This window comes from Serinus canaria, chromosome 6 (assembly GCF_022539315.1).
Source record: "Serinus canaria isolate serCan28SL12 chromosome 6, serCan2020, whole genome shotgun sequence".
Taxonomy (NCBI): Eukaryota; Metazoa; Chordata; class Aves; order Passeriformes; family Fringillidae; genus Serinus; species Serinus canaria.
In genome coordinates this window covers 11,205,221-11,219,864 of record NC_066320.1, presented here as the reverse complement: position 1 = coordinate 11,219,864, position 14,644 = coordinate 11,205,221, and the positions used below count along the sequence as shown (strand labels likewise).

At 41.4% G+C, this 14,644-nt stretch overlaps 1 protein-coding gene across 1 annotated transcript in view; it reads left to right on the top strand.

The window, feature by feature from the left end:
• The first annotated feature begins 5,612 nt into the window (after nucleotides 1-5,612).
• Nucleotides 5,613-14,644, top strand: part of LOC103814207 (L-threonine dehydratase catabolic TdcB-like) — a 32,386-nt gene continuing 23,354 nt past the window's right edge. The window contains exons 1-2 of the mRNA XM_030241365.2: nucleotides 5,613-5,823; nucleotides 13,592-13,934. Of these exons, the coding sequence (XP_030097225.1) occupies nucleotides 5,669-5,823; nucleotides 13,592-13,934 (498 nt within the window). The 5' untranslated portion in view covers nucleotides 5,613-5,668. The remainder of the gene's footprint in view (nucleotides 5,824-13,591; nucleotides 13,935-14,644) is intronic.

Genomic DNA, 14,644 nt, shown 5'->3' with positions numbered 1-14,644 from the left:
GCAGAGAGTGAACAAAAATGTGTATGAATTTTTTCATCCTGCTGCCTGTGTAGTTAATCACATGATGGATCCTGTCCAACAAGATTCCCCAACAGTACAGCTAGTTATTACTGTATAGTACTGATGGCTTCTCACCTCTTTAATTCCAGCTGAAAAACTGCAGTAAAAGATCACTTTAATACTTTCATAATGCCACTACTTAACAGGAGAATGTGTGGTAGTTGCCATAGGGAAATAGTATAATTGTAGGAAAGAAGAGAAGGACCCACGTAAAGATTTCTATTCAAAGTTGATTCAAGGCATGAAAAACCTTGTGAGCAGATGAACAAATGAATGGATTAGCATACTCCACAAACTCTAGAGGCAGAACATTAACTCCAGTTGTTGGAAAACAGATGTGAACTGGACTATTGTCCTCCACCCCTTTTCTAAATTTTTTTCTAATGAGTTCATTAAAGTGCAATTGGTTCCATATGTATTTAGGAGGGAGCCTGCTGGTTGCTACACTTGCTATTAGTTTGCTGTATCTGCATGAGTAGTTTAGTGTTAAGGATAAAAGAAGTAGGAGCGAGAATTATCACCTGAAGCAGCATCCATGTAGGAAAAGGGCATAGCATGGATGTTGTTTCCAATGTCAGGTTCCAGGACAGCCTTCCTTGCCTTAAGAGACCAGTTAGCTCAAAGTTAAAAGATCTTTTACAGTATTCTGTCCAGATGCAGTATAATGCTTTAGATTATCTGTCCCAAATGCTCTATAATCCATATTCACCTCTGGAACTCTTTGTAAGAATAACAGAAATATTATGTCTTAATGCAGATATTAGTCTGTCAATCTGTAATTTTTATTTCTGTAAGTGCTATCTGTTTCTATCTTTTTGAATACTACCTTTTGCTATCTACAGAATAATGAAGGTATGACTTTCACAGTGGTGACTCTCTAACGTCTCTTCTCATTAACACTGAGAAAAGAGGAAATACAAGATTAGAGGATAAAAAAGTCGAAAGGAAATGGAGGGCTCATTGCATGTGTTCAAGGAATAAGAAGCATCAAAGGTGAGGACAGGAACCAATTGAATCATCACGATAATATAAATAATTCTGAAGTAATCTCTTTATCATTAAAAAGGTGAATTAGGAGAAGCTGATGGGGCAAAAGCCTATGGCTTGAATTTAGAAGAAATTATAGCAGTCTGGGGTGCACCAAATGTTCTGCTGGGGCCACTGGGAGGGAGTTGATTGCACAGCTTTGATGGGATTGTTGGAAAGGAGAGAGTGTGGGAGCAGGCGGAGGCGCGGCGGGGGTGGGGCAGCAGCCCGGCAGAAGGGCAGGGGAAGGGCCGTGGGGAGCGGGCTGGCACACACGTGTGACTGGCCCCTGGCCGCTGGGGAGCTGCCCCACAGGTGGCACTGAGGTGACCTATTTCTGGCCACCAGGTTGGCCGGGACCGCTTCCTCTCCTCCCCCATCTTTGGCTCCGGCGCTGCTTCTCTCTCCTCCTCCCGCAGCAGCGCTGGGCAGAGCCCAGGTGTGCTGATCTCCGGCACAGCGTGAACTGCAACCCAGAGTTCAGTGTTTTAATTAGACACAGCCACAGGGAGGGCAGGGAAGAGGATTTGGGTCCCTGAGTGTCTCGGGCAGGGTCACAGCCCCGGCTGTTCGTGCTTGACCTTGAGCGCTCTGGGGCCGCCAGGGGAGCCAAGCTGGGTCCGTGTCCGTGCCGGGGGGCTGGTGAGCGGCACCCGCGCTCAGCCGAAACGCCGTCTGTTCTGCTCTGCTGCTGGCTCACACATCCTCCAAGGCATTGTAAGCCTCTGAAAGCATCGTGGAGTGGTTTTCTATAGGCTGTGGCAAATCAGAATCCCTTTGGGAGTTCAGTTTGTTAAAAACCCAGCGTTAATTGTGTTTCAGCTCACGTTCGCTTGCCGTTTGAATGCCTGATGATCTCCGTTAGTGAGAAAAAATTATTGCAGTAGTACTTTGAAATTATTTGGTGCCACTCTGATGGTCTAACGTGTCTGGAAAAGCAGAAGTGAAACAGCTGATTGCAGTTGCCTTTCTCTGCAGAGAGACTCAAATGTGGATTTTCAGCGATTCCCTGTGTGGGCTTCAGCCAGGGCCCTTCCACTCTCTGTGAACACAACTGCATGGCCAGTGCTTTAGAGCACATGGGCAAAAACCCTGGAGCCAGTGACAGCATAAGGGATCTCGTGTTATTCAAAGATAACTGCATACAATCTTTGCTCATTAATATAATTTTGTGAGGTGGCTTAGAATAGACTCCTGGGTGCTTTCATGCATCTGCAATGCTAATCTGCTGCCTCTGCATGTATTATAAATGTTGTCCTACCACTGAAACTGAGATAAGCAAGATGTTAAATATCCCAAATAGGAGCATAAAATATTTTGCTGGTTCTTACCAGGTATTTAGTCTCGGTAGAAGAGAATGTACTTTTTTTTTTTTTTTTTTTTTTTTGTTACAGCAAGGCACAAGCTTTGTGTTGCCAGTTTTTCCTCATCTAATGGTTCAGCATCTTAGTATTAGACCTCTTATGGATATAGATTCTATTTTGAGGAGATAGTTTTTGGACTCTAATGTAAGCTTTTGCTCTTTGCCTTGAGAAATATCTCATCCTTTCTGCAAAATGTTTACATAAAACAGATACAGTCTGTCCCACACTAACAGATACAGTCTGTTCCATAACTTTAGATAAAGCACATCCAGGCTTCCCTGGTGTGTCTTGCTCCAGCTAATATGTTCTTTGAATTGATGCCTGCTCTTTATTTCAGGCTCTGTGAAATACAGCCTGGGGAAACTACTTCTGTTTCCACTGGTTTGAATCTACCTTGTCTGAGATCCCTAAAGATAGTAAATGGGAATGAGACATTTTACTGTTGTGGGTCAGCTGCTGACAAATGTAAACAAATAAAAATATGAACACTGGGGGCTGAAACTTCAGTCTGCTCTATGAATATTGATTTATGAAGAATCTGAGATGGGAGTTAAATTAGTATCTATAATTAGAAGGAAATAGGAGTCTTTTTGGTGCCTATATTTTTTTCCTTTTTTTTTTTTTTTAGTTGGCAATTCTTTATGAGTTGACTATATTTTTTATCCATACTGATTATCATAGTGGTTTACCACCACATTTGCATCAATATGTTGCATAATCCTCAATTATCATTTTGGTTTTCTGAGTTGCTATTCTCTGAGAAACTTGTATTGTTTTTATTGGCTTAACTGTAGACTGTCTCCACCCTCTTTGTTTCTGAAAGTGATCAAATTCTGTAAAGAATTCTCTGCTTTGGATAGACTATCACTTCCCACCCATGCTGTTCTCACTGAGGTTGGAAATGTTATTAATTTTATTTAGTGTAGGGAAAAGCTTGGCTAACCCTTCAAAACAATCTTTCAAGTCCTGTAATTCAATAAAGTCCTTATTTACAATGGCCATAGCTATTTTTCTCAGTGCTGTCCAAACTGAGTTCTCTCTGGTTACAAGAGAATGAAGCATTGTTTTCCATTCTGCCAGCAAAATGGTTCTATTTTATTTTTTAGTTCAGGAAAAGTGCAGCATAACCTTGTTTAAAAGGTTTTCTAGAAAAAGAAGCAGCTGTTACTCTCCACATTATGCTATTCCTAATGGGTTTTGCACCAGGGACTGAGGGAGGAAGGCTGGCAGTTATATATGACCTGGTGAGTGTAAAACTGTTTTTCTGAGACTTGGATTTTCCAATTCTTTCCAGTGCTAATCATTGCTTTTTCTTACACACCAGCACACAAGCACTGTATTTCAGTCCTCTCTGTTGATTTAACTGTGTGTTTTATTTTTTCTTTGGACTCAAATTGTCTGAGTACAAGATAATATTTTATTATGATGTGGATAAAGCCACTTCCCAATAACTGCCATTTCAGATGTACACAGTGCCTCTGACCAAGTCTGGTTTTACTGAGGTCTCAGCCTAAAGTTGGGCAGATATGAATGATGATTTCCTTGCACAAACACACAGAGTGTGAGTGGTGGCAGCATGTAAGTGAAACCTTTGGAAAGCTATACAGCACTGAGGCATTGGCTTCCTTCCCTTAGGACCCACCAAAGAGCAGCTTGGAGGAAAGTAAGAAATTCTGGATTTGAAAAGAAATGTCACCTGGGGTGACCTGTAACTTAGTGTCTTTGACAATTTTGTGGCAATTGTGTTAGATATCACTTGACTGTACCAGCACTACAATTGTATCTTACTTATCCCTTCCTTCCATCCATATAAAAGAAAAAAATCAAAGCTGAAATCTAGTTTTTCCTTCCTGTGGTAATTGTGGTGTGTTTTAATGCACTGTGAGCAGGTTTGGAAGTGGCAAGGACTTTGAAAGAATGCTTGACATGGGCTGAAATCTGCAGCAGAAATTCCCAAAGATCCTTTTTCTACAGCTGGCTGCTTGTTTGGGAGTGTTTTATAGGGATAGCAATTCAGTGCTTCATGTACTTCCGTCATGCAAAAGCTTGCTGAATTTTTTTCCAGCTTCTTGACCAAATGGTCCCAGCAGTCCTTTCACCCATGCAGCATAGTCTACAAGTGTCAGTCACAGACCAGAGCCTTGTTTGTGAGGAACTGAATTCATTTCAAGACATGTGCACATCAGTGTGGACCCCCAGATACCCAAGGGCCAAAGGAATTGCCATTTTCACCTCTATAAAGGTCCATTTCCTGCCCACCATTGCAGCTCAGCTGTGTTGTGAACAGAGTAGTAACTCCCCTTGCCTTCCCTCTGTGCTTCAAGGCACAGAGGGAAGGTAACTTGGCTGCAAGGCTGCAAGTCCTGGCAGCAGCTGAGTGCATTTTTTCCTCATCTCCCCTGGCAACAGCATGCTGCTGGGCTGTGGCCACTTGTAGCACATGGCACCACCACAACCTGCATTTCCAGCACCTGGAAAAGAAAGAATAAAAGGGGTCTGTGTGTGAGAAACTGGAAAAAGCAGTGAATCTGGAGCTTCATCAGTACTGATGAAGTCAAGAGAACATGGGCCTGCCTGCCACGCCTGTGTAGGGAAGGCTCCACCAGCACAGCTCAGACTTTCCAGAGATCCCAGAAAACTATTTGAGCATTTATTTTGACTCTCCCATTTTAATCTGATTATAGCATTTCTCATGATATCCTGTGGGGAGAGTTAGGTCACGGCTTGGGTTAGATTTTATGAAATGTCTGTTCTCTATCTTGGAGATTAAGATTTTGTATGGTTTCAGTAGAAAGCAGAGAGTACTGAGGGCCCACTCATACCTGGAAATAGATACCTTGTTTGTCTCCAGGCAGTCTGGAGACTGCAACTTCTGCCCCATCCCTGCTGCACAGCCACTCTGTATCTGGAACTGTGTCTATGCCTTTGCTAGTTCTCTCTCAGGGCAAAGAAAGACAAATTTAGATGGAGTTTATATATATATATATATATATATATATATATATACACACACACACATATGTGTTTCTATATAGATATATAAACCCCAAATAGCTGTAAATAGATTTAACACATATGTACATAGATATGTACTGTCCTTCCCCTAGATGGTGTTTTCTGTTCTTTAAAATCTAGATACCTGTATTTTTCTGCTGCAGGGACTTGTGCCAAGAGAAGACCTACACAAACTGAGCTGTCTCCTCTGTCATGCCTCAGTCATGAGGAGCCCAGTCCCTTGGTGCTGCCTGAAAGGATCCCTGCAGAGACAGCCACCCCAAACCTGGCATCCCTTTCCTGCTGCTCTGCCTGCCAGAGCCCCGCTGCTCAGTCATGGGCCCTGCAGCTGGTGGGGATCATGCTCCACAGCTAAGCAGTAAGTAACTAAAGCTTCAAGTGTCCTGCTAACAGAGCGTCACCCAAGCATAATCCAGGCCCTGACTCAAATTGACAAGGACAGGTTGGGCTCTGAAATAATCTCTTTAAATAGCAGCAGCCATCTCTTTCCAAGTCACTTCCCCCCCCCAGCCAGCCCTGAGAGCTGCTTACAGCACATTGCCTGCTATTTCCCACCCAGGCAGTGCAGGGCTGACACTTCTCGCAGGCAAGTGTGTCCCCTGCCAGCAGTGTCCCAGCTTTGCTTTGCACCAGGAGTTACAATGAATTTTGCAGCACAGTTTATCTACTTCAGGGTCTTAAAAAACAGAAGTCCCAGGGAGCGCTACAGGGAAGACGAAGACTACGATCCTTTCTGGCAAAGGTTGGAGAATATTGCTGTCTGACTTAGAGCTAGAGTGCTCCTTTATCCCCTTCAGGGGTCATGGTCAGCCCTCGGGGTCACCCCAGGGCCAGGCCCACGGACATGACAACCCCTGGACCCCTCCTGCCACCTTATGGTGTCGTAGTTGGAGTTTTGCTTCGCCTCGTTGTTTATTTAGTCGCTGTGCTGTATAGGTAATGCTTTCTTTTTCCTTTCCCTAATTTCTTAAAAAAAACAAACCACGCAAAAAATCCGGGAAATTGTTTGTAATTTTCCATAATCTCCCAGGGTTCTGTGGATATGGGTTGCTCTTGGAGTTATCCGCTAGAAGTGCTGGAGATTTTAATATTTTTAGCCCACGGAGTTCAGCTTTTTTATTTCTTCAAGAGTACGGTATCAAAAATAATCCTAGACAGGCCAGTGGACTGCTGAAAATTTATCTTGGGATAGCCCATGTCAGATCCTGTTATTACAATTCTGTGGTTGTCTTTGTTATGATGCTTATGGTGATCTTAAATTCCTGTTGTCAGACTTGGATGGTGCAGATGGAATTTAAGAGTCATCTAGTGTCCTTGTGTAGCATGAGCTGAGGCTGTGCACACACATGGCATGGTGGTGTTGTGCAACCTCATTCTTAACCTTTTCCATAGTTTGTTTTTCCCTCCATTTTATTATCTGGACACCACTACTGAGATCACGCTCTGGTTTTGCCAGATGTGGTACAAACAAGGAACAATTCTCATTTCCTGCATCTCCTTGTCACGGATGTTGTTAACATTTAAATTGCTTCAGTGGACTTAATGCTGTTCATAAAGGGGAAGACAAGGTCTTCTGCACTGTAAAAAGGGCTTGCCCAAAGTAACCCATGATATGACCTGTTCTGCAGTGCACTGTTGATCTCCTTTCAGCATAGGACCACTCTTTCCTCTATTTTGAATTATGCTATTCGTTCCTAACTGGAAGTGAATTATGAATATGTGTTAATCACCAGAAAACCTCTACACTCAGAATACATTCAATTTAGGAAAAAGTTTAATTGCTTAATGAGTTTTGGCTGCCAAACTCTGTGCAGTGTTGGATAGCTATCATTTGACACTCACAGCTGTGGATGTCTTACAAGAATTTTTGAGAGGGATGGGTCTGTTTGAGGGACTGTTGGTTACCTCTGCTTCAACATTTCCATCATGGGTGGCCTTGTGAATTCCTCTTGCTTTCAGATTGCTTTTCCCAGTGTTTTCTATTTAGCAGCTGACACCCAGTTGCCATTGACAGCAGTAAGCAATGGCATGTGCATAGTGTGTACAGAAGAATGGCAATAGATTATGACCACAGATGGAGATATATAGTGCTAAGCTCAGGTTCTGTTAAATCTGACTTGCTAAAAGTAAGGAGAGATTTTATCAGAGGTTATAATACAGCTTGGTTGTTTGCTGCATGAGCTTGAGCTTTCTTTGTGTGTGTCGCTGGTGCAGCATCACAGGGGTTCATCAGACCTGTATATGATGAATAGAGTTCTAAAGACCTGCTCAGTCTCAAGGCTTGGTTATTATGTAGCTGTGCTGGATGGTCACAGTGCTTACACTTTTGTCACCCAGCATGGTTACTATGCCCCCACCTCCTTGTCTTTAAGACACTCTGATAAATAGCCCTGCGGAAGTCTTAGGCAAGTCACTGGATCTGTCTGTGTCCCAGTTTCCATCAATAAAGTTGAGCTAATATTTGCTGAACTTGTCCTTCTGTTTAGGGGAAGGTGCTGGTGATTCCTATGTGATTTAAGAGCAATCACTTTGCATAGGCTTTAGATATATAAAGATCAGATAAACATCATATATTTCCATCCCGTATGTGCCACTAGTTGGAGTGATACAGTCTCAAATGGGTGTTTCTAAGTACTAATATTACACAAAATACTGATAATTCAATATCAAAATAATGATAACTCAAGACAGTCATATTTAGAGTGCATTATTGTCTTTGATCTGTTTTGAATTTATTGTCAAAGCAAGAGAATTGTCAAATTTACTGTGTTCCTTCCCTGTGCCTGCAGTTTACTTGTCACCCTGTAGTGGTGTGCAGGGCACTCAGACACTATTGAGTGCCTAACCTGGAATTTCTGGTAGTGAAGATGACATTTGTTATGATCCTTCTTGATAATTTTATCTCAGCAAGCCTCTATTTTTTCTAACATTTTTCTTTCATTAAGTCACACTTGCACAAGTTGGTGAGATGCTTTAAAGAATTGCTGCTATTGCCATATTTGGGAATGGGTAAAAAGGTAGAAGAGGAGTTGAGATGGAACAGGAATTTTTATGAGCTACTTGAAAAGGGGATTGCAACAAACAAGGAAAGTGTCAGAGGGGTCTGGGAGGCTCAGGTGGCGATAAGGGTCAGAGGAGACAGCATTGGGACATGGAATTAGAAGGATTAATGGAGCTGGAAAGGTTCTGGGTAAAAGGGATTTGGATGAGGGAAAGGGCCCTCTCTGTCATATCCTGGGATTGCCTCTTTCTCACTCCTGTAAGAGGAGATCCCAGCCCCAGCCACATTGCAGTCATAAGCCAAGGAGATTGCTACCTCCAGCAGGCTGCTCACCCTGCCTTGCCCCCTGTACCTGACCCATCTCTGCTCAACACTGAGCGAAGAGGCAGAAGTGACTTCAAATGGGGTCACCTTTTGCCTTAATAAGTATTCTGAACTTGCAGGTGTAAGATCTGAGCCCAGTTACCTGAAAGCAGGTGACAAATCTGTCTAAAGCTGTTTCTTACCAATGCCTCTTGGTCAGCGTGCTCCAGGAAAGTCCTCAGGGAGCCTGAAGGTGATGGCAGCATATAGGTATGACCTTAAGAAACCCCTACACCCAAAACATTAAAAAAAGACAAAATGAAAATCCACATGTAGAGAACATGTGCATATGAGTTTAAAGTGGTATTCAATCTTAACATTTTGTGACTGCTCAACTGCACATTTCACAACACTGTCAGTCCCTCTTTATAGTGAATGTGTATCACTGTGAATGCAGATGACAAAAGCTGCTGTGGAAATGACAAAGAAAGGCTGAGTTTTCAGTCTTATATTGAAAGTAGTTTCCTTCTGTGACAGTTGAATTTCCATCTGGGAACCAGTACATGGGAATGTATGTCCATAACTTCAACTTCATGTCTGGCTCAAAACATGCTGTTGTGACTCATTTTTAAAGTGTAAAAGCTGACAAATAGGCTAACTGCTGGCATTGGGTACATCTGCAATCAACTCTGGGTCAGGCCAAAGAGCAGTCCTCCTCTGTGTCCTCTCTCCAGGGGTGGCCAGTAATAGAACTGGGAGAAAAATGAAAGCCACCTAAGACACTTTGTCTTACATGCTTTCATGGAGTTTGCTCAGAGACTTCTTGAATCACAGATTAATTCTTGAACAATGTGTGGATTGGTCACTATTTCCATTTAGTTGTGCATTTTTTTTAGGAGCCCATTTACTTTGTTGTTCTTCATAGAGTCCTCTTGCCATGAGTTCTGTCAGCTAATTATTTTCTCTAAGAAGCAAAATTTTAAATTTTCTACCTCATACTTGAATACCATCTCCCCCTAACATTTATACTGGGCAGAATGGTGACTAGTCTTTCACACTTTGCTATTCCCTGGACATGCATGATTTTGCAGATTTTGTTCCTTCAGTTTTAGAAGCTGAGGAGATCCAGTGCATCAGTTTAATCTGTTTAGTCTGTTTTGTGGGTCCTGAGGGAGGCAATCTGAAGTGCTTCACCATGGGGACATGTAACTGTCCCTCACTGCACACTTGGACACTTCTCTGTCTAACAAAGGCAACAGCTGTGGTCTTTAGGTATAGTGTGCATATTATTGCCTTTCATCTTTCCAAAATTATTTTTGCTGGTTTTATTATTTTCTTAGTTTGTTAATATTGCTATTTTTGAAATTTTTCCCCAGTGCTGTTTAACTTGATGAATATTATCAGTAGGTTCAAAAAAACAAACTGGAAATAGAAAAATGATTCATTCCAAGTTGTTGCTTTTTATTATTGTAGGAGTACATTTTGGTACACACTGTTTTTGCATTGACTTTGAGATTTTAAAATATGTAAAACAAATGATATTTTTTCCTGTGCCTTAATTGTTTATGGAAAGTCTGCATATGGATCTTCTCTTTTTTTTTCCAGTTATGCTGAGCAGCTGTTCTTGAAAAAGTAGGTTTATAAACTGTATTTTCATGTTTGCTTTTACTAATCACTTTAAAGGTAAAATGTTGTAATTTATAACCAAGTAAAAAAGCTTGCCAGCTGGGTGTTTGTTTTATGTCTGGAAATAAACAGACCTTTTAATGAAAACTTGTGACAAGCTCCAAAAAAGGAAAAGCTCCATTTGAAAGGAGCAGTGCTTTATAATGGTGGGGTTTGGATTTATATTGGCTCAGATCTTCAGCTGGTGGACATGGCTGCTGGAGTAGGGGCTGTGTTTTGACTGTGCTTGAGAAGTCATGTGCTGTGTTTTTGTGAGCACTTGCATGCTTTGCTGCCTGCTTTGGCTGTTCCTGTAAAAGAAATCCATCTAGATCTCTGCCAAGCATGTGGAATGCTTTTGAGGCAAGAAATACTTTTGACCCAACAGGGACATCAGTTGCCTATTTGTGATATGTGATCAAACCTCAGCCCACTGTTTACCTGGGGAGTTTGAGAGCTCTAGGAGGGTCTGTGGCACATCCAGGTGGGCTCAATATGGGAAAATGACGTTCTCCAATGTAAATGAAACATGAGGGTGTAGAAGAAGACTCAAAGTTATTCTGAAATAAATACACACAATACATATATGTACAATAGAATGATATCCCCTTGATAAAGAGGCTGCTGACTTTTCAGATGCAAATGTATGATAGTTTTTGTATTAAATATTGAGATGGTAATAATTCAGATGTGCTCTAAAGCAAACTCAAGCCTGAAAAGCCTATACATATTTTACAGCTGTTTGATTTCTGTTTCTCTTCTCCATTGGTCACAAGGTGTTGTCTCCATTAGAGTCATGGGAGTAGTACTGCGCATCAAGGGCTGAGAATCTGATTTACTTCCCTCCTTTTATTTTCTGCCAAAAAAAGGGAAACCTAAGACAGGCAAAAAATCAATATACCATCTTAGTCTACCTGCAGGTACAAATATTTGATAGCACTGGTGCGATGAGGCATTACCCTGCAGTTGTACTTTCTCACAGAATCCTGCTTCATTGATAAACTTCTTGTGGTCATGTTTGGCTGGGTGTTTTTATAGACTTTTTGATTGCAACAGATGCAATGAAAAATGAGAATTGTTCTTCAATCTCAAATGCCAGTTGGTTAAAAATTTTGAACCATAAACTCACAAATTTTTGATCTGCCTTTTTTTTTTTTTTTTTACCCTACATAGACCCCTTTAAACCATTTCCAGTGTAAGAACATAATTCATTGCTAATGCTTGCTAAACATTTTAGACAGTATGTTCAGAAATAAGACCTCTCTGTTCTTCCTTTTGGAGTGGTTATGGGAGACTGTGATACAGAAAATATTTTTTTGGTAGGGAGAGGCATGGAACGAACTCTGCCAGCACTGTGGCCTCCTGGATGCTGCTGCTGTTGTTTTTTGGGGGCTGTGCTGTACCAAGTTCACAGGGAGGCAGTCTGATCTGGCTCTCAGCTTTGCATTAAGCAGACTAATGTGCGCCCGAGCTAACACTGGAAGCTTAACATCTTTATGAAGTGTTCCAGCTGTCTAACCCCAATGGAGCAGAGATGCAGAAATGTATGGAACAGAGCTCCTTGCTAAGTTTCTTGATTTCAAGCAGAATGACTGGTGTTAGGCTGTATCAGCTTTAAGATAAAGTATTGGGAAAATACTTAAGATCACAAATTTCTACATAAAGAGGTTAAAAATGTGTATATAGTTTATTTATCTTAGAAAATTAGTGTTCTCATTAATTTTAGAGTGAAGGTCTTGCTACAAAAATTTTCTCCTGTGAAGATATACAGAATGATTGATGCTGTGGTATATTACTTGATTCTAATAATAAAACATTTTATGTTGCCCATATTGTTATGTGAATTCCTCAGTGGAGGAATTGGAAGTGTGATAGGAGCCAGAGCTACTGGCACAGATTATTGATACCATTAAGGAAATGGATGATACTGCCCAAAGTGGGCAATTGCTCAAAATAAAGAAGTTTCTAAATATTTAAAAATTCTTTTGGAAGTTGCTACAAAGCATATTATGGTGTTGATCACTGCTGTAAAATGTGCTTTAGCCAGTTCTATTAATGGATAGCTGCAAAACTTAGACCCAAATTATTTTAGGAAAAAGGTAAATATTTTTTTGTTGGAGATAACGCTGGAATCTCTGACATAATTTAACACATTTGCTTTTAGAAAACCATTTCCACCAAATAGATTAATAGTGAGTCATGTAGAGGAGCTTACACCATCTGTCTAATCACAGCTACAAACCAGGGGTGGTATCAGCTCTTTTCCAAATCACTGGTCTTCTGCTTAATGCTCCCTTTCCCCATAATAATCCCCAAATTCCAAGAATTCCTAGAAGCTTTGCATGTATCTGCTAGTAGGGCTGCAGAATCCTGCACCACAGTACAGCGTTCCTTGTGGTCTGGACACTGTGGACCATAGAGTCAGACAGCTGAAGGAGGCAAATCCTGCCATTTTTTCTAGCAGTGCTATCTCTCGACTGTTTCTTGGGGAAGGAGTTTTTGTGCCATCCCATTTCTGCCTTATCTACACAGATATTTACCCATGAAATGTAAACCCACAGATCAGAAGACCTAATTCTTTAGCTCTGTAGGAGGATATAATTATTATGCCTAATCAAAGTAATTTCCTTCCCCTCACGAGGCAGTTGATGGCTGTCAAGAGTACTCTCTGCAAGTATGCAAGGGCAGAGAGCACATGTACAACATAGTGGCATTTGTTACTGCTATTAATAGTGTATGGGAATGGTCTGCAGCAACTCCTTGCCTTTTTTAAAAGAGATAGAATTGTGTACAGAAAATACAACTCCAGTTATTCCAAAATTTTTGGAATCACTGAACTAGGATCATTGCTGATTGAATACCGAGTACTAAGGAAGGTCTTGCTGTCCAGACAGCACAGATTGTATATTTCTTATTTTCATGGGTAGGATAGTTTCAAAGTTTGCCCACATGTTGAGTTATTTGTGGCTTTTCTAACAGCTGGAAGGCTTACAGTATCTTAAAGTGCACCTACAGGTAGGTATTATGTCAGTAACAACTCACTCTGCTTGTTTGAGGCTTGCAAAGAGCAACTGAGATGGGCGTCCTTCTAAAATGCTAAGTATCAAATCTTTAATCATCCAAGCCTTTTTAACAAGTTTCTTTTATTTGTTTTCAGGGATGACAATAAAATAAAGAAACAAGATATCCCAGCAGTTTGTGATCTTCACTGCTGTAAGGATGTCCCTGTAAGAAATGGCCTTATTGGGCAGAAGGCACCCTCTATCAACCCCGAGAGACTGAAGGATTTTGGTGAGGAGGATTACCTGAATGGGGATGTGAAGACCTGGGAAATGAAGATAGTGAGCCGAAATGAGGAGTTACTTAGGGATGCCCTTTCCTGCATCCCTCAGCCAAGCAGTAGGACCAGCCTGGCAAGCTGTAACAGGCTGATTCGGTTTGAAGACATTAGTGCAGCAGCCTTCAAAATCCAGTGTGGTGTTCAGAAAACCCCCTGCATGGTAGGGAATCTTTATGGTTTTGCATTCTTTCAATGTTTCTTTTCATTTTCCTTAGGAAAGTTGATTAGAATTGAAGAAAGGGTATCTGTGAATTGCAGCAGATAGATCTGTGTGAGAAGACTCTTGTTCATATTAATTGTGTTTAACTGTCAATAATAATTTTCTTCTTATCTGTTTACACTAACCTAAATCCTCAAAGATTGCAGTGACCTGTAAACAAAGGATAAACCACATTAGGCCTAGACTTAATGCACTGTGGTATTATGCTCCCAGTGAAAAACTCCTATAAGGAACCTGAGTTGGAGGTGGCAGACTATGAGTGTCTGGGTAAGCACTCTTGTGGGAGGGTCTGTTTTGGAACCAGCCCTCATATTTGGAGGGTTTGAAGGTACAGGTTTGCCTTCTCAGTCAGGCCAACCAGGAAGGGCTGGATATGTTCTGTAACCAGGTATTCTGCCACAGGTGTCCTCAGCAAAATAAGGATGCACACAAACATGTGCACCTGTAATTGGTGTCGAAACAACTGAGATTCTCCCATCAACGTACAAGGTCTGCTAAAGCACAAGAGAAATACAATGGCAACCTGTACTGTGTTTCTGTACTTTTTCAGAGTGTTTTTCTACTGTTGAGAGCTCTTCAAGCAGGCTACTCTGGGTAATCTCTTTTCCTTTTGGTGGGTGAAAAGAGTGTCTTTGCCAAATGGCAATTCC